The 25,986-nt window shown below is 44.0% G+C and overlaps 1 protein-coding gene across 1 annotated transcript; it reads right to left on the bottom strand.

Annotated features, from left to right (window-relative positions):
- Positions 1 to 588: 588 nt before the first annotated feature.
- LOC130190473 (serine/threonine-protein kinase BRSK1-like) lies at positions 589 to 25,764 on the bottom strand. Its single transcript, XM_056409908.1, has 20 exons — positions 25,061 to 25,764; positions 24,575 to 24,669; positions 21,216 to 21,301; positions 20,799 to 20,939; positions 18,958 to 19,074; positions 18,026 to 18,059; positions 17,864 to 17,932; positions 16,079 to 16,225; positions 10,725 to 10,756; positions 10,337 to 10,501; positions 8,767 to 8,864; positions 8,464 to 8,614; positions 8,214 to 8,274; positions 5,924 to 6,530; positions 5,576 to 5,624; positions 4,361 to 4,484; positions 4,169 to 4,270; positions 3,352 to 3,460; positions 2,495 to 2,585; positions 589 to 2,403 (listed from the first exon to the last, which is right to left on the bottom strand). The coding sequence occupies exons 1-20, from the start codon at positions 25,146 to 25,148 to the stop codon at positions 2,142 to 2,144; spliced, it is 2,628 nt and encodes an 875-aa protein (XP_056265883.1). The 5' UTR covers positions 25,149 to 25,764; the 3' UTR covers positions 589 to 2,141.
- Between the last annotated feature and the right edge of the window lie 222 nt (positions 25,765 to 25,986).

The raw sequence follows: 25,986 nt of genomic DNA on the forward strand, positions 1-25,986 counted from the left end.
AAATGTGCACAGCTACCACAGCCAACAATAGGCTCCTAAATGAAGAAAACAAAAGCAGGTAAGGACAGGATGTTAAGCTGGAAGATACTTTTGCAGTATCACATTTTTCAGAAAGTTAAAGAAAAAGGAAAGCAGTTGCTTTTTAGTTTTTTTCTCAGGGAAAACTGGTTCAGACATCTTGAAAGTGACATGTCCCTTCCCTAACCATCTCCTGCTTTTTTCCCCCATTCATAAAAATAAATAAATCACACTTTCAACAAATACATGGCAAATAAATAAATGAATACATTTTCAATAAAAAGATACAAAAAATATGTCTACACTTTTTGGAATAATTTTAAAAAAGAGCATTTTTTTAAACATTCACATGGTTGGCGCCGCCCTCTACTTTGCTGGTGGCAAACACACACAAAAAAGACAGAGAAAGACAGGAGCAGAGTAGAAAAAAGGAAGGTATGGAAATAAAAAATAAATAAAAACAAGACAGATTTCATTCTTTAAGTGTGGCTTCTTTTTTCCTCCAAGCCCCCCCTCCCCCTCCCTCCCTCCCTCCCTCCCTCCCTCCAGGCAGTATTTGCGCAATGTTTTTATGACAACAGACACGCCAAAGTCCTTTTTGTCTTTCTTTGGGATAGACTTTTCCCACTTGTGAAAAAGTACAGAATTTGTTCAACTCCACCGTCTCTCTCCCTTCAGAGAGGCAGACAGAAGCGTTAGCGTGGGGCTCAGGCGTCGCCCTGCGTCCTCCTGCGTCCATTGTCAAACCTAAAGGAACATCAGAAGAGTTTTTAGTTCCCTACCCGTGGGTCTAAAAAGCTTGGATGTCCTGTTTGCCTCTTTACCCTAATTCCACTTCACCTTCAATTACTGTCATTTCAAGGACTTGAAGAGGTTTTTTTGTTCGTTTTTTCACTGCCATCTCTACGTTAGCTTAAGATGCTATTTTTTTTCTTCTTCTTTTTCGTTTGTCCTTCCTCTGCTACCAAACGGATACCTGTTGCTAGTTCAGTCTCAATCTATCTGTTCGGCTCCCTGTCCTCCGGTGGGACTTTTCCCTCAAGAGACATTCTACCTGTGGTGCGACTAGTGTCCTCAAAATGGGGCTAAATCTAACTAGCTATCCACATTCTCTCCTCCATTAAAGGCAACGCGGTATCATAGCTTTATCTGTGTAATTGGGAAATAACTTGTGGGGGTTGATGCCTCTCAAACACTCGGGGGAGGGGGGAAGCTGCGCTGCCCGTCTCGCGTCAGGCTACGCTTTATGCCGCGTCGGGTCTTCTTCTCAGTCGCTCCCTTCGCTGCCCTCAAGGCGCCTTGAGGTGTTGCGGCATTACGTTAGCTAATCAGCAAACGGAAGGAAAAAAAATCCTTTTCAACAATCAAGTCTAAATCAAGACCCCTCCTGCGACGCTGTGATAAGGTTGTCCTCATTTCGTTGCGTTGAGAGCACACACTCTCACGCACTTCAGCCGGACAGAGGGGAGAAGAGGGGAGAGCGGGACTTCCTGGTCATGTGACTCGACATGTGGGGTCAGGTGGCGCTGAGGTGACGATCCACGTGATTGTTGCCTGCTCAGAAAATGATAAAAGAAAATGACTCAAGGGGCCCCGTCATTGGCCAGTGTCTCCCTGAGCCGTGACTACCGAGTGGAGGTTTCCTGTTGTGATTTCTGAGTCCTGTGTTGGTCGATGTTGACGTCCTGTGCTTTCTGGATCTGTTGAATTGATTGGACAACATGTTTTTCCTGCCCGTGAGCGCCTTTTCCTGCATTTCTCTGGTCAGGTGGGGCAGCCTGTCCTCGGGCCGGTCCCCCCCTCCTCCACCCTTCCGGGGTGGAGCTGCCCTTTGACCTTTGAAGACTGATTTGAGATCAGCTGAACCGGCCTCCGCCACCCCCACAAGTAGGCCTACGCATTTCTGCAAAAATATCAGTCGTTTGTGGGGGAGATTCTCCATCGTATCAGCTTCAGGGAAGAACTTTCCCCGTCCTCCGTCCCTTAGCTTTAGGAATAATGGTAGGAAGCAAGGCAGGAGGTAAGGAAATAGGGAAGGAAAGAATGTGGGAAGGATTGAGGGAGGGAAGAGGAAAAAGGCCAGGCAGATGACCCTCGACCTCTCTTCCACACGACATTCCTTATCAGGGATGGGACTGCGTCCCGTTGGACGACGAGAGGAGTCTGGTCTTGTCCTTCCCCGAGCCCCGCCTCTGCAAGGTGCCCCCGTTCTCGCCGGCGCCACCACCAACGCCAACCCCGCCGCCCCGACTCCCGCCCCCAGGGTCCGGCGCTCGCTCCTTCTCGCTCCGCTCCCGCTCCGAACCGCTCTCGGAGCGCCGAGAGTTCTGACGCGAGGGCGTGCTGGGCTGGCGGGCGAGCCGGCCGTTCTTCTCGTCTGAGGGGCCAGGGGTAAAGAAAAGCCAGGGAGAGAAGACGTGAAACAAACAAATGAACTGCGGGTACATGTACTGTGTGCGTGTGCGTGTACTTCTTACCAGCCAGTGCCTGCACAGAAGGCTGATCGTGAGTACTCAGGAGCTGAGCCTGAATGGTTTCCACCACTCTTTTGAATCTGCGACTGGGACCTGTTTGGGAGAGCATTCTTTATGCTTTTATTTTGAAGGTCTAAAACGGGGACAATCGTCAAAAGGGCTAAATTTGAAAATAAACACTCAAACTGAGACAAGCGGGAATTTGAAGACCAGAGTCTATAATTCCAAGGCCTCAGCACAATAGGGGATTGTTGTTGTTGTTTCACACAGAACATGAGTATTAGGAGATGCCATTTAGTTTTTTGGAGCAAATATTTTTCGTAGCTTCCGCGAATAACGACGTCAACCAATCGCCCGGTGCGGAACAGACTTATATATATATATATATATATACCTATACTACATTGAACAAGAACACAGTAGTAATCTGAACCGAGGCAACACTTTATTATTCCTTCCAACCTTTAACTTTATCCTTCACAATAAAAGCCCTGAGAGATTTGTAGTACTCTGAGTAACTGTTTACAAGAGGGAACTCAAATTCAAATCCATTAACATAGCTCACAGTGTCTTTGGGCTATACATGTTTTACTTCAGACAGACGCAGCTCCGGGTCAATAGGATCTAGGATCTAGGAATAAAACTATTGGCTTGTGTTGTCCTCCAATAACTAAAATTAATAATGTCGTTGGCCAAACTCAACAAAGACAATGTTGTCTCATGCCTCTGGGGGGAATAACCGGCTTCTCACCAGAATAACCAAAAGTCTGCAAGGTATCATGGGACTGGGATCAGAATTAGTCTTAAACATGCAGCTCCTGTGTCGTCTCTCTTCTCGCCTTCAAACACGCCCTCCTACCTGTTATTAGGGTGAAGGTGACGCTGTAGATGCCCCTCTCTCGTCTTGCCTCCCTCTCCACTCGCTCCCTCTCTCGCTCCCTCTCTCCCTCGGAGAAGGCGATGTCCACCTGCAGGGGAGGAGGAGCATGCATCCATGAGCTCATGACACACACACACACACACAGACCAGAGCATGCAAAGAAGACAAACATATATATATATATATATATATATATATGTATCTATATATATGTATATATATGACAGTGATACATATATGTATATAGTGATACATATGTATGACATATATACATATATTATTATAATATATATGTATATATAATATATATATATGTATATATATGACAGTGATACTTATGTATGATATATGTATACATATAGAGTAATATTATATTATATAAATGATAGTGGTACATATGTATATACATATATACAGTATATATTTTATATATATATGTATATATGATAGTGATACATATGTATGATACATATTATTATTATTATTATTATATATATATATGTACTGAATATATAAATATATATATATATGATAGTGATACATATGTATGATACATATTATATATATATGTACATATATATGTATATATATAAATATATATATGATAGTGATACATATCTATATATATACATATAAATTATTGTTATAATATATATTTTTTGGCTTGATAGCTTCAGATTGTATAGTTATAGAAATAATAAACGACTGTATGGCGCTGACATTGAAACTCTTCACTGAGACCATAATCTCAGTGGTAAAATATTTGAAGAGGAAAAAGTGAAATATGTAACAATACATTGAACTTGACAGGCTTCTGGAACACAGAGGGGCCGCCGGAGGACTTGTACTCTGCCCGGAAACTGTTCTGAGACACCACGCTGTGGCTGAGGGACGGGATCTGTGGGAGGCACAAGAAGAAAAAAAGAGGTGAGCGCTCAGTGAAAACCCGTCACTATTCAGTCTCCAGAGCTCCGCCCCACGTGCTCACCGAGAGAAAGGCGTGGACGATGTCCGCCTTGATGGAGCTGAGCGGCTTGTCCTGAATCATGACGAAGATCTGCTCCTCTTTCTCCAGGCTGATGAAGTTGCCGAACCAGGACTTCTTCGCCAGCCTGCAAGCGAACGAGTTGACGTGTGACGGATTGGTTGCAATGACATGGTTTTTTTGGGGGGTTGGGGTGCTATTTTTAACTGGCCCATAAAGACTGACAGTGTTCAGTCAAGTATTTGACTATTTCAAGCATTTCCAGTTAGATTCCACAGAATGAAAAGCAGAGCAGCAACACACTCATGCGGGAGCATAACAGTGGGACTAAATAACAGCAATAGGTCAATGATGACTTTGTTTCTTCCCAGTTATCGAACGCTATTCTCCATCAATGTTAAAGAGGAAAAATACAAACAATAGTAACAGGAATAAATACAACATGAACTGTCTGCTGCAGCCACATTTGACTTTAGACCGACGACACATAGAGGGGACGATAAATTATATTTGTATGACGCCCAAGATGATCATAAAGGTTGAAGAGAGGGAGACATTATTTTTGTATTGATTGAAAGTGAGACGCTCAGTCCGTGTAGAAATGCAAAAATTCAGATACTATGACTTTAAACACACGCGTGATGCTATTGGTTGAATCCAGTTGGTCATAGCTTATGTAAACACACTTCATATTTAGTTTTATGGGAAGAAAAAGATTGCATATATTGTGAAGTAGATGCACAATATGTGCAGAGATGGGATCTAACCCCCAAATTCAAGTAAATAGACATGATATGTCCCTTTAAGTCGTGAACAGGGGGAGGGGCGACAGGCTGATGCTTCCATATACTGCTGTTATTAAGAAAATTAAACAAGTTATTCCTGTTATTAAGCAAATTAAATCAGTTATTCCTGTTATTATGAAAATTAAATAAGTTATTCCTATTATTGTGGAAATTTAACACGTTATTCCTGTTATTCAGAAAATTAAACACGTTATTCCTGTTATTAAGAAAATTAAATATGGTATTCCTGTTGTTATGAAAAATAAATACGTTATTCCTGTTATTATGAAAATTAAACAAGTTATTTCTGTTATTAAGAAAATTAAACAAGTTATTCCTGTTATTATGAAAATTTAATACGTTATTCCTGTTATTATGAACATTAAATAAGATATTCCTCCACTTTGGAACACTGAGGCTTGATGGAACTTACTCTGGACTGGATTCTGGCGTCAAACTGGACATGTCCTCTGATGTGGGGACTAAAAAAAGGAAAACACAGAAAGAGAGAGAGAGAGAGAGAGGACGTGAGGAAGAACAAAGCAAAATGGCAGTGAGTCTTGATGACAGGCCCTAATCTAATTGGCCGAATTAGAGATTATCACAGAGACGTTAATCAACACAGCCTGCGGCACGTTGCCGTTTCTCAGTAATAATAGATTCTATCTGGACTCTGAGTGGATTAACTAACTCTAAATGTTTAAACTCTTCATTCAAATGCAAAACCGCTTCTTTGTTTCGTCTCAACCAATCGGCGCCGTCGGCCACTCTCTCCGCTCACCTTGCAGTTTGCGCCGATGGAAGCGCGGCGAGCCCAGGAGGTTGTTCTTGAACGAGTTGAGCCTCGTCCTCCAGTGGGTGGAGCTCGAGGCGGCCAGACTGCCGCTGCCGCCGGGGCTGGACGGCGGCGTCAGCGACAGCGAGGCCCCGCCGGCCCCGTCCGCCCTGGAAGAGGAGGAAGAGGAGGAGGAGGAGGGAGGGGTGGTGGAGGAAGGGTGGTGGATCTGGTGCACAGGCGTGCCCAGCGGGGTGGGCAGCGGCGAGCCCTGTGGCGTGACCTGCGACACAGGGGGGGGGGCGGCAGAGGAGTTAGAGGCCGAGTGGACGTTCTTGGACTTGAAGACGGACGGAGACGGGAAGTTGAAGAAGCGTGGGATGGGGGAAAGGAGTGGCGAGGGGGAGGGGGAAGGGGAGCGTGGGGTCTGGAGGGGGAGGGACTTAATGGAGTGGAGGTGGAGCCGGTCGGCTTGGCCCTTGGTGGGCAGGGTCTGTGTTTTTGGGTCGGGCGGTGGGTGGATGGGCCGAGACGCGGTGCCGCTTCCTGCTTTGGGGTCTTTGGAGGAGGAAGCGGAGGCAACTTCTGATTGGTTGAAAGTGAAGACCGGGCTCTGATGGGCAGACAGAGAAAGAGATGGGGAGGAGGAGAGAAAGAGGGACGGACAGATGAGAGAAAGCAATGGTCATGAATTATGGTTCATGGGAACGACTCGTCAACAAGCTCCAATCAGAAGGTTCTTTCCAAGTCAGCATGTGCACACGGCCATTTGTATGAGCCGCATGGTGTGTGTATGGGATGGGGATGTGAATGAGCGTGTGACAGTGTGATGGAACAGGCTGGACCAGATAGCAGCGACAGTCTGAGCGAGTTAGCAGAGCACAAAAAACAGCATCACAGGAAATTTGGTTTTGGGTTGTTGATGGCCCTGACTGATAGTTCTACATTGGAACTGCTGATAATACACACACATATATATATATATATATAGAATATATATATATATATATATATATATATATATATATATATATATGTATATCTATATACATATGTATCTATATACTGTATATACATATATGTATATATATATATATATGTATATATATATATATACACACATATATTATATATATGTATATACATATATATATACATACACATACATATATATATACATATATATACATTTGTATATATATAAATATATACATATATATACACATTTGTATTTATATAAATATATACATGTATATATACAGTATATATATACATATGTGTATATAGATATACATATATTATATATATATATACAGTATATATATACATATGTGTATATATATATACATATATTATATATATATATATGTATATACATATATTATATATGTATATAAACATATATATACATATATATACATATATATATATACATACATGTATATATACATGTATGTATATATACATATATGTATTTTACATACATGTATATATACATATATGTATAATACATGTATGTATATATACATACATGTATAATAAAGGAACATGTCACCCAGTGGGGCTCAGTGTGGCCTTCACAATACGGGAAGTCCATAAAAATAGGAGTAGCACGGACATTGAACTGTTTTCCGTGGTCATTTCACAAGAACAAAAGACATCTACAGATGTTGTTAATTATTATAGCGACCTAAAGGAGAGGTGCTGGTTTTTAAACCTTTGGACAGATTGAGTAGTTCCCTGTCTTTGTGCTGAGCTAAGCTCACCAACTGCTGATGGTAACTTCATTTTCACTGAACAGACATCATCTAAATCTTGGCCAAAAAAAGACAGAAGGAATAAGCTCACTGTCAAAATGTCAAACTGTTCCTTTAACTACTTGTGAATAAAAGCAATATATATATATATATATATATATACATATACGATATGCAAATACTGGCTTCCCTTCACGAAGATACTTGCCCGACATTAGAAAACGAGACAAACTGTGCACATTAATGCAGCTTTCAGTGCCGATCCCCCTCTCTCATGAGCATCATCATTTAGTCAGATTACGTGACGTCATTTCAGCGAGCAGCTCACGATCATTTGTCGGCATGGGGAGATTAAAAATAGTCTATTTGGGAGACGACACAGACACAATGGGTGTGACATAAGCACGCTAGATTAAGAGCGTACACACTTTATTTGCTTTTTGAGTCTAAAAGAAATGTCGAACTGTCTCCAGAGTGTTTGAGGTCAGTGAACGGGTCCATAACACAGAGAGTCTGAAGGAGTAGAGTGGAGTTCTTACCCGGGGGCTGCTGAGAGGACTGGACGACAGACCTGTGGACGCTCCACTGACTGAGCGAGACCTTTGAAGACACGACACACAACACAAGTCATCGAGGCGAACGGGGCCTTCAGGTGCAACAATGAGAATAAACCATGTGGTGTGTGATTCTAATCTGCTCTGGGGTTGAGCTTGTTATTAAGCATCATTCCCACTTCTATTAACAATATTAACTTGGCTGTCAACTATAAATTAATGTCACGATTCTGACCTCTGGCTGTGTGCGTTAGTATCCAGGGCCCTGCGAGGTGGGGTGGGAGACCCCTGGTCTGTGACACTGAGGACCTCCAGGCTCTTCCTTTCTGGACGACAGCGACCATGACGCGTCAGCATGGGCGAGTCCACCCGCTTCCTGGGCGGGTCTTGTCGGACAAAAATATGAGTTGAAAAAAGGACATTTTAGGGTAAAATGCTCCGTGGTGAAAGCACAACCTCCAGGGGAGAAGCAGCTTCCAGCATCAGGTGTTTGTTTGTGCAGAAGTTGTTAAAGAGGTGAAGGAGTAAAGGTTCTCACCGAGGTCATTTCTAGTGGGCAGATCCTCGTCTTCACAGCTGGGGTATCGCTCCTTTCTGTCCAACAGGAGGTAGTAGATCATCTTCTCCTGGTTCTCCCTGCACAACGAGACGCAGAGCAACGAGAAACCCGAGGTCAGAAAGAGAGGCCGCGCAGAAACACAACGAAGACACCGTCAATGTCACATGTGAATAGTGGCGAGGAGAGCGGTTGTAAATGTGGTCATATCGTAAGTTATCCCTATGAACAGATATCTATGCAGAGTCACTGAGCGTTCTGGTTTCTGTCTACTGAGTTTTATTGATGAGTCGCATTTGAGCGCTTTGCTTGATAAAGAGTCCATGCGGAGAGAAAAATAGTGAGAATGCATTTGTTTCGTAAACCCGTCGGCTGTTGTCTGACGATGACTCAGCATTTCATTAGCTCAGAAATAGTTGTCTTTGTTTTTTTGGGGGGCTATTTTGTCTTTTTTGCTTGTAAAGCAAAATATCTGTTGCCAACCCTGAATTTGCCTTCTGTGGCGGCTAAAGGTTACGATGAGAGCCGAGAGACTCAGTCAAAACAGTAAAGTAAAAAAAACTAAACAATGAGTTTAAATATGCTAAAGTACTTCTGCTTCTGAGAGACCTCATGAGAGAAGAGGGGAACACAACGGAGGGGTGGACAGAGAGATGAAAGAGCCCTTGTTGACATTGCTGCTCTTGTTCCTGCCATGCCAGGCAGATTAATTATGAGTAATTGACTGGCCACAATAGGAGAAAAAAGAGAAAAAAAGAGAGAGAGAGAGAGATTGTGGGATAGAAATTAAAGTACACACACAATTATGCATGTTGTTTTCAGCCAACACTTTCTCACTCCCAGCTCGTCAATGACTGAGGCAGCTGGGTCAGTGGCCCTTCAGGGTGAAGGCTAGTACCTTACGTATGCAGCAGAGTGACGTTACGTAACTTGTAACAAGACAAGTTTGACTTTTGGTTTCTCACTGGACACAAACCGCAGTTTCATGAGTGAAAGTCACGTGTTTCTGGACCCAACCATCCACCCAGAGCTTCTCTCTTTGCAGACGATGTTGCTCTTTATACCTCGTAACCTCACTTCGTCTTTATTTCTAGAGCTGGAAGCTTACCAGCAAATGATGGCCACTTTGAGATTTGACGTCAAATATTCGTCAAATGATTGCATTGGGAGACACAGGTTTATGTTTAAAATAATTTCCTTATGTCATGTATTCATATAAAACATTAATACCAGTGGATAATAAAAGCAGATTTCTAAAACTATTCTATGAATTTTCTTCCTGTCATAAATTCCAACATATATATATATATATATATATATATGTATATATATATATACAGATATATTCATATATATATATACAGATATATATATACATATATATACATACTGTATATATAGATACAGATATATGTATATATGTATTTATATATACATATATATATACACATATGTATATCTATATATATATATATATGTATTAACACTGGTGCACAATGATGTATTGTCATCCATTCAAAGTGGAAATGTTTGATGGGTTTTATTTACTCACTCCTCACTTGTAAGGTCCTGTGTGAGTTTGACCCGGTCTTTGAAGCACCCTAAGGAGGACATGCTATCCAGGACATCCGGGTCCAGGTCCGTCAAGGACAGGATCCTCTTCACACACACGCGGCGAGGCGCCGGCTGCTCGGGGCAAGGCTCATTACGGCCACTCCTGATGGGAATAAAGTCAGAATATAACTGATTATAGTGGAAAATATAGAAGAAAAAAACAGATGTCTTAGCACTACACTCGACGTACAGTATGTTATGAGGTATGTTGTGTGTTAGCCAAGTGCCGCTATGGTACTTTAGTCCAAAGGATGGTGATGTTGGTAAAGAAGGGAATGCAGAAGAGAAACAGGTGAGAAAGGTGAGTAAGGTAACGTGGCACTTACTGGTACCAGGCGTGTTTTTGTATTGCTTCTAGCTGTAAGAAAAAACAGAAGAAAAAAACAGAAGACATCATGACATCATTGATCGTAACATAGTTTCCCGCTTTTACAGCAAATCTAACACTTCAATTATACATCAACAAAGACCATGTCCAACTGAACACTGGGATGTGTGTAAAATAAATTTAAAAAACTGATTAAACCAATCCAAAGTTACCAAGTTGGGATCATGCCAACAGCCAGTTTAGCTAATGTAGCTAGTGTAGCTAATGTAGATAATGTAGCTGATGTAGCTAATGAAGCTAATGTAGCTGATGTAGCTAATGAAGCTAATGTAGCTGATGTAGCTAGTGTAGGTAATGTAGTTAATGTAGCTGATGTAGCTAATGAAGCTAATGAAGCTAATGTAGCTGATGTAGCTAGTGAAGGTAATGCAGCTAATGTAGCTGCTCTGTTGTGCAGTGATGGTAAGAAAGTACTCCATGTGTTTCAGGAATGATCCTCATGAACCGTGCACCCTGATTTAGTTTGACACAATCTGTAGTCATGGCTTTTATGGATTGCTGTGCCACTGAAATAGCTCAACAAATATTGAATGCATCAATGACATTTGAAGCAGATAGTCATACCAATGTAAAACCTTTATTACCTTCGCATTGAAAATGCGGAAGGTAATGTTTTGATCGCCGTGTATTTGTATGCGTGCGTGCGTGTTATTCGCACAAGTAAAAAAGTATTAAACCGAATCGCATGAAATTTGGTGGGATGATTGGTTATTATCCGGGGACCATTTGATTAGATTTTGGGATCAATCGGGTCAAAGGTCAAGGTCATGAAAAGGTAAAAATCTTCTTTTTACCATTTATATCCAATTGGCATGCAACTAATGCCAAAATGTTCATAATTCAATTCCCAATCTTGTGATATGCGAAGGTATGCGCTCTACCGAGTGCCCGTTCTAGTTTCTTATCTTTTTTTTATACTTTAAGTATATCGTTAATTTAGTCTCACACTTCAGTTTCATGACCAGATTTGAGCAAAACTAAAGACACTTCACTGTCAACCTCATGGTGAACATGATATACATCACACAGCCCTGGGCTGGAGCATGGCTGGAGACTCTGTGTTCATGAAAAGTGACCCTTCAGTCCAGTCCTGCTGAGAGTAACACAGGTATGACTCATAAAACCCCAAAATAAATACGCATTTTTCGCACCGCTCTGGTTTGCTCGTCTCGAAGTCAATGGGCTTTCGGTGAGACGTCTGAAATATAGTCTTTGTTTAACACAAGCTTTAGAGACGTCAATGCTTTTGTTATTAAATAATAATGCAATAATCCATCCTATAATCAAAGTTCTTCTTTTCGAGGGAACCAAGAGCACCAAGGGCGACGCTATCTCCACCGTGAGAGCCATCGCATCAATACTGCACAGCACCTCCCCGGTCGGAGTAATGGAGCAGCTGCACTTCTGCAAGCACGTACAAAGTCGGCCTGCTGTGAACACTGTATGCCGGGAGGAAACCAGCAAGCAGCTGTACGCGGTGAGAGCTTTGCGTTCGTTAACGAGCTCATAAAGAACCGCGTGTGCCGTACAGAGGAGACACTTCCCGTTTCCTAATGATGTGAATACGTTGAAAAAGACGGCGGGAAAAAACCCCCAAAGAAGTTCGGGCTCCTAACCTTCAGCTTGATAGCTGCAGATATACTTTTTGAGCTGGATTGAAATATGTCTCCTTGTGTGTAGGGTGGTGAGAGAGAGAGAGAGAGAGAGAGAGAGAGAGAGAGAGAGAGAGAGAGAGAGAGACAGTCTGACCTGGTTTCAGGCTTCATTAATCAACAGCTCGTCAGATGAAGCCACGGCTTTGGTTAAATCTGCTCTGTTGTAGCTGAATGAATGAAGGACCAGGCTTTCTCTCTGTCAGCAGTCCCTGCAGACCACGTTATTGATTGATTGATTGATATATTTATTTGTCGTTTGCCAGAGTACAGGTACAAAAGCATCGAAATTACAAGAAAGGGTGGATGAAAGATTACAGCATAACATGAGGGAAGAAGGCGAAACACCAACCCCCGACTATGCCCCGAGAGCCCCCGAGTGTGGGAGCAGGAAAAACACCTTAGCACATAAGCACATACATTTTAGACATGACTTGCAACGGTAGGAAGGGGAGGAGGTAATCCAACAACTGGGTGATCTAAGCCCATCCATTGGGGGCAGAAGGTAACCAGCACCGACAAGCAGCCAGGTCCAGCGCCATCACAGCAGCGCCAGCCACAGCCCGTCCGGTCACACTGGGGTAAAAAGCGAAGGCGTGGGATGGGGAGGGTAGTGAATGCAAATCAGTATTATTGAAAGTTCGTGTGCGTGTTCTGGTATATAGGTCCCCCAGGCCACAACAGACAGAGTTCTCAGTCCGCAAGATGGTGCCATGGAGATAGCCTTGAAAGGTCCTGGGAGAAAACAACCACAGGTGTCTGTGGATAGGGGAAGGAATGAGAGAGGTTCTCACTTCAGCGATCTTCAGGGAGTTGTTGTTGCCCGTTCTGGTTGAGGGAGCCAGCAGATAAGATTGGGATTGTTTGGTCTTCCAGCAGCTACATCCAATTTGCGCACCTACTATTCCACCACTTTCCTCCCATTTTCAAATCGATCCAATTTCGTCGGGCAGCCTTAGGGGCTTTTAACGGCTGTCACCGTTTCCTTAATTTTCCGATAAACCAGGGCAACGCCAAATCCAAACAGCAGAAATCCTGTAATCATAGTTCGAATAGGTAGATGTCATCTACGTCCTCCACGGAAAGGCTGCTAGGCACACGACACGCCCATCGTGTAACCAGCTGCAACGTCCGGCAGGACGGGCAGGTTCCCAGACCCAAGCGAGAAGACGGTGTGTATTGCGTTGAGAGACCAGTTGATCAGATGATCAGTTGATCGGTCCATGGTTTTTAGTTCGAAGAGCGATGAGGAGAGAGTCTCTCAAGTATAAAACAAGACAAGACATGACGAGAGAAGCCAAGCAGGGAAGGGAAGGTCATGGGGAGGAGAGGGAGAGAAAATGCGACCGCCTTCGAAGAGAGCCAAAGAGACACTGGTCCCCACCTCTCGGCCTCTGGAGCGTGGATTCCTCTCCACTCCACACGGCGGCTTTATCCCTAACTTCCCTTTTTAAACCTGCAGTGGAAAGTTTCTTCCGGCTGTCCATTCACTCGCTCATTCACTCCTTCACTCAGCCTCTCCCCCTCTATCTGCCAGTCTGCTTTCAAGCCTTGCTTGCAGGAGGCAAAGCTGGCATTTAGGTGAAAAGGAAGAGAGGTCCTTGCCCCCCTTTCACCCTCAGTGCCTCCATCCTCCTCGAAAACCACTTGATCCATTCATTCGCATTTTGTACATACATGCATATATTTATGCTTCTCTTCCTTCCTGCATCCCGGTTTCCATGAGTCTCGTCTCCAAAGGAACTGCCGACTTTCCTTTGAAGACTAAGAATAAATATACAATCCCTCCCTGTGATGGCTGACCCCTCTCGTGCCTTTCAGCAATACCCAAGGCCCATTCCTCTGCTCTTTTCTTTCCACCTTCCTCCTCTCCTTCCTCATCCCTCTCTCTAAGGTCCGACGTCAGTGCCGATTCCTGTCACATCTCGAAGCAAAGCCTGCGGCCGGGTCTTTTTCTTTTTTCATTCCTCATAAATGTCCGGTTCATGCTTTGTGTGCTGTGGAAGCTGCTGTGTTGCAATGTGACTGCTGCCTTAGCCCGCTGCTTTAGCCCGATACCTTAGCCCGCTGCCTTAGCCCACTGCTTTAGCCCATTGCCTTAGCCCGCTGCCTTAGCCCACTGCTTTAGCCCGATGCCTTAGCCCACTGGCTTAGCCCGCTGCCTTACTCCGTTGCCTTAGCCCGCTGCTTTAACCCACTGCTTTAGCCCGCTGCCTTAGTCTGTTGCCTTAGCCCACTGGCTTACTCCATTGCCTTAGCCCGCTGCCTTAGCCCACTGGCTTAGCCCGCTGCCTTAGCCCACTGCCTTAGCCCGCTGCCTTAGCCCGCTGCCTTAGCCCACTGGCTTAGCCCGCTGCCTTAGCCCACTGCCTTAGCCCGCTGATTTAGCCCACTGCCTTAGCCCACTGGTTTAGCCCGCTGCCTTAGCCCACTGGCTTAGCCCACTGCCTTAGCCCGCTGATTTAGCCCACTGCCTTAGTTCAGAATTAGAATGGTGGCTGATTTAGCACTGATACATTTGTTCAACAATATGGCTTATATGGTCTACTACAACTATTTTCCATCTGAATAGCCAAGAGATTTGATCAGCTGTAGCTAGCGGGCTGATTGAGCTAACGTTAGTTTCATGACCTGGTTGAAAACACTGTCTGCGGCTGACATTTAACAGGGCTTAATTTATCCTCAGTTTTTTACGTGTGTTCCGGTACTCCCTTCCTTCCTTTTTCTTCCTTTCTTTTACCTTCCTTCCTTTCTTCCTTCCTTTTTTTCTTTCAGCTTCCTTCCTTCCTTTCTTTCTTTCACCTTCCTTCCTTCTGTCACAACTTCTCCACCTTCATAGCAGTATGCATCCTGCCTGCCTGCTTAATTAACTCTCCTGTCATTCCAGATCCTGTCATCCTCACCTGATTGTCTCATTCCCTTCACCTGGTCCTCACGCCTTTCTCACATGCAGCCCATCCTCTCATTAGCCCGTCACTATTTAGCTCCCTCACTTCCTCTGCCAGATTGTCCTGTGTGTCATTGCCAAGCTCTCCAGTATATTCAAAATATTATTCCTGACCTGCCTGTTCTGACCTCCGATTCTTTGCCTGCCCCCTTTTGGATGTGTTGCCCTATTGGACTGACCACCCGGTTTTGACCCTGCCTGAATTGACAAGTAAAGATCTTCCTCTTGCATTCCTGTTTTCGAGTCGTGCTTTTGGGTTCAAGTACCTGTAACCCTTCCACCTTCCTTCCTTCCTGTCTTTCTTTGTTAACACCGCACAGTAAACAACCAATTGCACTAAAGTTAACCCGAAGCTAACTTGCTAACTTGCAGATAGACAAAAAAAGAAAAACACATGGCAATAAATGCGTGACAGAAAACAATACAATAGATAATAGCCCACAGTTGCACCGAGCCCCACAGAAAGAAGGCCAATTTCTGGAGCGGCCAAATTAGAATTACAACCTTGAAGACTTTTACCGATGGAATTACATTTGGAGAGAGATATATGTGATTCAGCAGATCGTTTTTCCAAAACAACTTCAGAGTTAGTACGAATACAAGTACAAATACCACTTAATTAGTAAATACTATATGTGTGTATGTATACTTTGTCCTCTCACTGTATACACCCCATGGTCCCTCCCTGCTCACCGTGAGTCTCTTGTCAGGGTTGACTTCAATCATTCCTTTCAGCAAAGCCTGACAGTCAGGAGGTATAAAGTGGGGCATGTGGAAAACCCCGCTCTTCACTTTCTCTAGAAGCTGCCGCAGGTTATCATGGTCGAAGGGCAAGGCACCCTGGGACGGGGACGGGAGAAGATGGAGAGAGACAAAAAAAGACGAAGACATTGGATGAAAGAGATACAAAGAGAGGCAGTAGTTTAGGTGTTGTGAATCACTCATTTTTTGAAGTGGCACCATAACATGTGACACTTTTAGCATAGTTAAAGAAATAGTTCAACAACTTGTCTAAGAGACACATTGTAAAAAAAATCCTAATAGATTTGCTACCACAAGCAGCCGGTAAGCTTAGCATAAAAGCCTGCCTAGTTCTAAAAAAACTAAATCTTCATAACAGCACATCTAAAGCTCAATAATGAGTTTTATCTCGTTTGTTTATCGTTATGTATTACAATTGTGGATTAACAAACAGAATATATAACGTGTGAATTTATGAGCTTCAGAGGTGCTGGTAGGCGGATTTTGTCACCTTTGTCGAACCATTCCTTGAAAGGCACCCTGCGGAGTGTTCTTGACAAATACAGCTATGTCTTTGTGTTATGTTTCTCACAATAAACAAAAAATATATATTGTACGCATATGTAAGGTTTTCTTTTATCCATCCTTGTCTATTTCTTCCTGCTTTTTGCTGGCCCCTTGCTGTATTTCTTGGCAGGTTACCGGCACCAACTGTCATTCGGTGGAAAAGTTGCGTCATCCCACTACCTTGCTGGTAGGATGCTGCAAGATATAAACAAAATGGTGACCAGCCCACTCATCACAACATCGCACCAATGCTGCCAATAGTTGTCAAAAATCTCCACAGGGTACCTACATGATTTACGGCTGATAGTCTGGCTTGAGAGAAAACTGTGTATGAGGTATTATTGCTTTTTTACCTTCGCATTGAAAATGCCGGAAGGTTATGTTTTGATCGCCGTGTATTTATTTATTTATTTATTTATTTGTATGCGTGTTATTCGCAAATCTCAAAAAGTATTGAACCGAATCGCATGAAATTTGGTGGGATGATTGTTTATTATCCGGGGACCAGTTGATTAGATTTTGGGATCGATCGGGTCAAAGGTCAAAGGTCATGAACAGGTCAAAATCTTTCGCAGAACTCAAAAAGTATTGAACCGAATCGCATGAAATTTGGTGGGATCATTGTTTATTATCCGGGGACCAGTTGATTAGATTTTGGGATCGATCGGGTCAAAGGTCAAAGGTCATGAACAGGTCAAAATCTTTCGCAGAACTCAAAAAGTATTGAACCGAATCGCATGTAATTTGGTGGGATGATTGTTTATTATCCGGGGACCAGTTGACTAGATTTTGGGATCGGTCGGGTCAAAGGTCAAGGTCAAAGGTCATGAACAGGTCAAAATGTTCTTGAATCGCCTGAAATTTGGTGGGATGATTGGTTATTATCCGGGGACCATTTGATTAGATTTTGGGATCAATCAGGTCAAATGTCAAGGTCATGGAAAGGTCAAACTCTTTTTTTACCATAGCACGATAAATTTTTGTCCAATTGGCATGCAACTAATGCCAAAATGTTCATAATTCAATGCCCAATCTTGTGATATGCGAAGGTATGTGCTCTACCGAGTGCCCATTCTAGTTTAAGACTTAAACCGTGGGAATCAAAGGGCAGAGAGGAAAAAGTAACTGAATACTGGAGAGTAAAAAAAAAGAATAAAAGGATCTTCTTACGACAAGAAGAGCAAAGAGGATGACTCCACAGCTCCAGACATCGGCTCTGCGACCGTCATACTTCTCTCCCTAAACCACAAATGCAAGGACAGGAAAGCATTAGAAATGCACACGCACACACACACACGCACACGTTAACACACTGAGAGGGAAGTAACTAACCCTTATGACCTCTGGGCAAGCATAATGTGGGGATCTGTAAAGAAAGAAGAGGCTATTATTAAATGATTTAACCAGACGCAACCATGCACCCAGGCAAAGAACGCAGGTGCTGTTTTGATGAAAAACTGAGAGCCCCTGCTCTTTTATTCATTGGATAGACTGAATTGGTAAATTCGGGCATAAGCTACGATCCCTTACAAATGTTATGTCCACGCAGCTTTAAAAAACGCTTACGCTTTTAATAAACAATCAATTATGTAAAAAAACACACAACAGAGCATTGAGTGGCTGCTCCTAATTTCCTGCACACCAAATGTACATGATCATATGTGCAGTTAATTTACAATACCAGATGTTATATGTTATTAAATAGGCAGACAAAGCCAATGAGGAAGAGCCTTAGAATTGCATTCTTTCTGATGGCCATCAGGGGGCCGAATTCCCACTTGATTTATTACCTCAGTACATTAAATAAACATGAATGTTTGGTCTCAATCACTCGTTTCATGTCTTCTTCAAAACAGCATGATGTTTATTTTGTAAATGATGGTCCCATTTAGAGTCAAACAGACCATAAAGCAGGGTATTCTTAAGGGCGGGGCTACTTTGGGATTGACAGGTTGCCACCACGGCGTCGTCTGCTCTGGGAGTTGAACCCTTTCACTGTGTTTTCAGTTCATGAAAGCTAATTGTGGCATTTTGGTCGGCGATTAAATTCTGCGTTTGGCTGTACTCAGCTACACCCTCTGGTGTCACTTCTGGTTGCAAAAAAGATGGCGACGGTCAAAAAGGCCTAACTCAAGGCTTGAAATCAGCACTCCACAAACCAACGGGTGAGGTCACGGGGACTACATCCACTTCCTGTTCACAGTCTTGGGGCACACATTTAAATGTAAGCTTATTTTAAACCATCGATCTAACCAAGTACTCACCCACAACTGGTTTCCAACAGGCTGTCCCCAACTTGTAGCGAGGCCATGCCGAAGTCTGCTATCCTGATGTTATTCTTCTCATCCAGGAGAAGATTCTCTGGCTTCAGGTCTCTGTGACTGGACACACACACACACACCTTCAATGGAAGTCTTTTTCCAGACCATAAACAGCCGCTACAGCTAACGTGTGTACATTTGGTAGACTTTCACATGGTATGTAAATATTTATACCAAAATCTGCAGTTCAGTTCACGAGACACACACACACACATGAATGCTCATGTGGATGGTGCAATGCACCGTTCAACAGACAACACAAAGGAGGTTGTGACTTTCTCCATAGACCTAAAGAAGGTGGAGAAACGGACAGGAGTACCGGCAGGGAAGAAAAGCAACGTCGCCGCAATACAGGTTATATTTAGAATATTTTCACAGGTTTACTCGACAGTGAGGCAGCTCTTTTTATTGGGTGACCGAAGCAATAATATACATCTACGTCACTTTAACTGGCGGAACACGGACGTTACTGGTCTAAAGCTACCTCGAGCCGTTAGCTAGTTAGCTTCTATCATTGTGTGACTTTGGTGTTTTTTAAAGGCTTAGTTTGGAATCACCAAAGTCCCACAATCACACTGACGAACGAACTGATCTGAGACCAGCATCTCCTGTATTACGCAGGGTGACATTATTGTTTCTTCCACTGGTGTCTGGCGGCTTCGGACGAGAGCAAACACTGAGTCGCTGTCTCCCAGCGAGGTACGCTGCTGATGATATTCTAAACATAGCGTACACTTAAACTGATATTGATTGTTGTTCAAATACATCTTGCTGCTGCATCCCATTCGACAGCAGCGCATCGCTTCGCTTTCGTGCGGTACCTCCGGTCGGTTTCTCGACAACTGGTGGGGCGGGCCGACCGATATCTACCGTAGGTTACATACCGACTATGGACGAGTACCTCAAACAACCCCACTAGTGCCGTGGGTCACATGACCACATCGTGAACGCAGAGGTGTGCGATCCCGACGTTGATGTATAATCCTGATGTGCTTTGCGAAGAGTTTCAAGACGTGTGACTTGTGTTTACCGTCTTCCACCATGAAAACATATGTACATGTATGTTGTTTGACATTTATTGGAGAGATGAAAGTGAAGAGACAGACAGGAAACAAGGGAACAAGGAGGGGTATGACATGCAAAGACAGCCGTGGGTGCTTAATACTACTACTGCCCATCTTGTTTCCCATTCAAATTAACAACCCATACTGCTCCTGTGCCCAGTGGGAGTTATGTCATATGTTAGGTCTTAAGGTACTCGCAAAGATAGCTGGTTGGGTTTAGGATGAGGTTTGAGTGGAAAACGACTGCTAAGGTAAGGGGGAGGGGGACAAATCGCTGGGGGAACACACTTTAACTCGACACCGACAAAATCATTTCTTTTGAAGGCCATCCATTACACCGTGTTTTGAACGAACTCTGAAGTTCACTGAGTGGGCGACTAAGAATGCCTCGGTGTTGTGTGACTGAGAATGTCTTTCGTTCCAGCAGCGGTTCGGTTTTTTAAGGAACAGCTTTAGCTTTTTTTGTTTTGGATTCAGCATCTTTCTGTTCGTCGTGTTTTAAGGAACATTTTATGGTTTTCTTTGTTCCTTGTCGTGTGTTTCTTGTCTGTTGTGTCTATTTTGTTGTCTGTATGACTTGTTGGTGAAAAATGAGTTTCCCCACTGGGGATTAATACATTTTTCTAATCTAAAATGGCGGCGAAAAAGGTTGAGAGACCAAAGTGTGATACGACAATGAAGGAAAAGGGCAGGCGTTGAGGTCAGCAGCCTCTCACAGACCATATGGAGTGATTGTGGCAGAAGTCGAGGGCGGAGATGATTTGTCTGAAGAACTTCCTGGCCTCTTTGGGGGTCAGCCTGCCCTTCTTCACCAGGTAGTCGAATAACTCTCCGCCGGACACGTGCTCCAAAACCAGGTACCTGGAGGAGGGGGGGGGGTCAAGACATTGAAAAAAGCCATGGATGCTTCCTCCACACATAAAAACCTACCTATCCTAACACACACCCATAACCCTCTAGATCTCCCATGTCATGCTCTTATTCATCTCAGATTAATCTCACTGAAATGATGTTCCCCTTCAGACTCAAGGCCGTGTACTTCTCTGACGCAAGTCCAGAGGGGAAATCAAACAAAAAGAATTAGAAAAAAAAGAAAACTGAAGACAAAGAGAGTCAGAAAGATGAAGAGATACTCACAGGTATTTGTTATTCTCATAGACGTCATGCAGCTTCAGAACATGAGGGTGCTCTATTAGTTTAAGAATAGCTATTTCTCTTTCCACCTGGATGGAGGCGGAGAAGGGAGACGTGTGGAGAAAGGTTAGGAGGGCGGGAGGGAGGTAAGGAGGGAGGGAAGGAGATGAAAAAAGAATGGAGATTGAAATGTCAGGAAGGTATACAGGATGGAAGATAGACAGAGAAGGAAGAAGCAATAAAGGTAGAGTCAGCTCAAATGTGCAGCGGAGGGAGGCAGTATTCATGTTATTGCCCAACTGTTTGGTGCTTTTGCGCTGTTGGGTGTTTGTTTGAGTTGTAGACAGCGACCAGAAAAAGGGAATAATTTACAATGATGTAAGAGTGTTTTTTATAAGTTTGAATCATAAATGAAAGAAGGAAAAAGGAGGAACAAAGATGTGAGCAGGCCTGTACTTTAAGCTAGCTCAGACCTGCAATAGTCATCAATATTTCAACATGAAAAATTAACCAAATTGCTCTCATCTACGTCACCAGCCATCTATTTTCGGCAAAAAGATACTATAAAAAACCCGCTGTATACTACCCAAGATGTGTACATTAGACTCTTTCTATTCAGGTTACATGGAAAATGCTCTCAAATTAACGCTAATGTTGCTAAATAGGCATTTGCTAACGCTAACGCTAAGTTGCTAAGCTAAATCAACTTCCGCAGATGACATTTTGTGACTTGGTTATTTACACAATACAAGTCCCTATGAAAGCCGTTCTCATGGCCACACTGACTCAAACCGGATATCAGACTGTCGCGCTCGTAGCTCGTGCTAGCTGGTAGCTAGCTCTAGCTACCAGCTAGCGCGGGCTACAAGCTAGCTTAAACATGGTTATAATGCCTAATTTATTATTTGTTGGCCTACTTTTATAAATGCAAGACTTGCAATCAACGTTACGGTACTAATCTGAGTTAAGGCTGCTCTTGTCAATATCGGTCTCCATGTTTTCAGGGGGGCCGTCTCCCATCGTGCCCAGCCTCACCGCTGACGTGCTCGCCATTTTGGCGCCGGTTTTCGGTACCCAACCCTATGCTCGACTCTTCCTCGTTGCAGTATGAGCAGACTTGTTTGTGTCTACAGTTCCGCTAATTCAGTGATAAAGACGTTTCCAATTACTTCTTCATGATTAAAGTCTCCCGCTAATTTGTTATTTAAGAGCTTTATTTTGAAGAGCCTTGGCGGTTAAGGTGTCCTGTCGCGGTCGGATGACAACACGCATTTGGAGGACAAGTGTTACCGCGGCCGCACTGACCAAAATAACCCATAAACCTACACGAGGTCATGTGAGCGTTGCATCCAAATGGACTTGAAAATATCCAAAACAATCCTTTAAAATTAATCGGTTTTATTTGATTTGTTGCAAGTTTTTCAGCTTGACGTACTAAACAGTAACACACACGTGTCGGTTTTCTCTCCACATGTGGGGGTGGGGTTGATCAAAAGTTAAAGTAAAGTCATTCTCATTGTGATCTGAGGACTCTGTAATGTGTAAATGTGTTTTGATGAATCCCTTCATTTAAATCGATTTCAAGTCACGTTGGGTCCATTGCTAGCTATTTGCCAATCCCTGATTACAAATTTGTATTTGATTACAAATAAATGGATTGTAGTGATCTGCTGTAATGGATACATCTATTTAGTGGCCACTTTATTAGGTACCCTTGTTCCTTGTCTTTCTATTTAGTTTCTGTTTGTCTATGCCCTCAGCGCTATATAAATTTGAAGAATTATTATTATCAATACAACAGCCCTTCCATGAACAATGCTCATGATGTGTTCAACTCTGGGAGGCGGTTTAACGATGACCTCAATGACAAATAAATAATTGAGTAAACCTCTATAACAGGAAAATATAGACACTTTATAAAAGTCGACTTTGTGAGTGCACAGTTGAATTGGATTGCATTAGCGATACGATACACAGGTTATGATTCCATATGGTGCCATATATTGTGGTTCCGACTAATTCTGGGAAAACTGAACATAAAATTCTTGGGGAAAAAAGAAGTGTGCCAAATGTGTTGACAACTGAGTACGATAAAAATAACTTGATTTCCATTGGAAATGATAAAGGATGGGATTGACAGTGTTTTTTGAGAATCGATGCAGTCTGACGAAGCATGGCGGTACTCAAGCGTATCTATCTATTTGTTTTCGTATCCCTGTGAGACCGTGCTTAATAAAGTGGACACTGAGGATGAGAAGTGGGCAACAGCTGCCAGAAAAAAGGTCTTAAACCCGCTGCGTTGGGCCTCTTTGTCGCGTTGCAGCCTGAGAGGCTGGCGGACACATCCGCAGGGTGCCGACAGGGAAAAGGCTACTTGTAGTTAAACGTGCTGCAGCTGACCCAGTAATGTGGTTACTGGCAGTTAGCACCCCCGAGTAGTTAATGGGCAGCTTTCCAGAGCGAGACGCTATAAACCAGACGACTGGGGATCGCTGGCATTCACGGGGGGGGGGGGACGACGAAGAGTTTCCAACGAAAGAAACAACACAAACATTTTGTCTGGTTCACGTTCACCTCTCTGGGTCGACAAGTCGTTGCAGCCCGTCGGAGAGCCGGTTCATCTTTGCTGTAAAGCGGCAACCATTCCTTGAGAAGTTGCCCCCCCCCCCCCCCACACTCTCCTCCCCAAAAAACCGCACTTTGGGTTAAGCCACATGAAACATTTTCAACTAGATTATATTATAAGCGTGCACAGGATGAATAAAAAAAACAGGATTAAGGATAATTTGAGCACCGAATGTACTTTGTCCCGACACCGAGAGGCAATTCTTTTATCCGGGTTCGCTTGAAGTCTGTCGCCTCTTTCATGTGAAACTCTTTCCATGTTGTCTTGTTGCTTTTTGCTGTTTTAAGAAAACCTGTTATTTGTGTTAAGTGGGGGAATTTATAAGCCACCTTGTAAACGGGATCATCCTGCCTATAGATAAAGGTCAATAAAGGTCAAATAAAAATGAAACTACGACGCAGCTCTTTCTCGGGCCCTAAGTTTCCCCTGCGTTCCGATGTGGAACGTCCGTTTCATTTGACTTTCTTTCAGTATATATAGTTTATATCAGAGGGCTTAATGAGCGAGGGATTAGGAATCATCTCCATTGTTCGGTGCACAGAAACTGCCCACACACTCCTCGCCGGCTCCACATTGCAACGCGCAGACGGTCCTTTTCTCGACTAAAATATTGAAGATGTGGCTATTTCCGCAGGCCGAAGAGAGCTACAGCTGCCACGATATGGAACCTTGTGGCCGCCTATATGAGACGGCCGCGGTGGGGACAGACACGAGGTCAGACACGGGCACGGCGTACCTTCATTAGAACCGATTCGGAGAGCTTCTCCCTGTTGACGATCTTGATGGCCACCTTCTGTCCGGTTATGCAGTGGACGCCCAACTTCACCAGCCCTGAGGGACACAAAGAGACACAGGGAGGGAGAGAGAGAGAGAGAGAGAGAGAGGAGAGGGAGAGGGAGAGGACTCTTTGATATCTCAAATCATCATGCAGTGTGAAAACAGGAAGGGAGGCATGTCATAAATAATTCAAAATAGCTGTACTGACATTGTCACAAACATGTGGGCCAAACTCGGGCTCAAAAGACAGATTATAATGTTCATGTAGTAAAACAAAAAGAACACATCATGTGATGAATTTAAAAAAAAGAAGAAGATATTTTAGGAGATTGTAGCATCATAAAAAGAGGCTGAGGATTAAATCAGTGATGGAGAATGCTGGAATCAGCTGTTCGCCCCACGTCGTTGCACGGGAAGACCCGAGGGGGTGGGGGGGGGGGCATACCTGTCTGTCCCTTCCCGAGGGTCTTCTCCAGCTGGTAGGGCCCCACGTACTGGTTGGACGGGCCCACCGTCAGCTCCTTGCTGCTCATCCTTTTTCCCCTGAGGTGAAACTCTACACGCCTGCGGTGAGGCGGATGAAGACGGCGGTCGCTCCTGTGCGTAACGCCGTCACGCACATCCCAGGCGGCGGCGTGGCGGCGGCGCGGAGGACCGGTCGTGAGTCTAACGCCGGGCCCTGCAGGCTACTCCCATGCACTTGTTTGTCATGCGGCCAGAAGTGAGAGCCGGCCCGGTTTCCACCACCTCGGTGCAGGCCTAGAATAAAGTATTTCCCGGGCTGTTCTTCTTCTCCTCCTCCTCCTCCTCCTATTCCTCTTCCTCGGGTATGTGTTTCTTTCAGGGCGGCACGGAAAGCAGCATCATTCAAAGTGGAAAAGAAGGAAGGAAAGAAAAACGACCAGAAGGACGCGCGAGGTTTGACCGGTGAAGATGGGTTAGAGGTATAGTCCCCCTCCTCCTCCTCTTCTTCCTCACACCCCTTCTTTGCTATAACTAACAGTAGTTTAGAGCTAATTGGTGTGTAGCTTGTGCAGCGGGCTAAAAGTGGAGCCGAAAAAGAGAGATCTCATTCAGGCTTTGCGTCGTGCACAGATTGATTCCTGTAAGAGCAGGGTCTCAAATATCCCGAGTCAGAATGCCCCTGATTGAATCCATTCTCTGATCGATATCAGGGATCCCACCACCACCACCACCCCCCTCCTCCTCCTCCTCCTCCTCCTCGCTGCTGCTACCGTCCGAAAAATGTTTTCATCATCCTTCCCAGGCTCGTACATCCCTCCCTCCCTCCACCCCCCCTCTCCTCTCTTCTTCTCTCTCTATCTTTTCCCCCTTCTCACGCCGGGCCTCGCTCGGTTCAGGAGGACTCGG

Source organism: Pseudoliparis swirei, chromosome 24 (genome assembly GCF_029220125.1).
Source record: "Pseudoliparis swirei isolate HS2019 ecotype Mariana Trench chromosome 24, NWPU_hadal_v1, whole genome shotgun sequence".
NCBI classification, from domain to species: Eukaryota; Metazoa; Chordata; class Actinopteri; order Perciformes; family Liparidae; genus Pseudoliparis; species Pseudoliparis swirei.

Bases quoted from the DNA above. Each gene is read 5' to 3' on its own strand.
- LOC130190473 (XM_056409908.1), bottom strand. From the start codon at position 25,148: ATGAGCAGCAAGGAGCTGACGGTGGGCCCGTCCAACCAGTACGTGGGG. The intron at 21,302-24,574 runs GTACGCCGTGCC...GCCTCCATCCAG, and splicing joins CCGAATCGGTTCTAATGAAG to GTGGAAAGAGAAATAGCTAT. The intron at 5,625-5,923 runs GTGAGCGGAGAG...TCCTTTTTTTAG, and splicing joins CCATCGGCGCAAACTGCAAG to TCCCCACATCAGAGGACATG.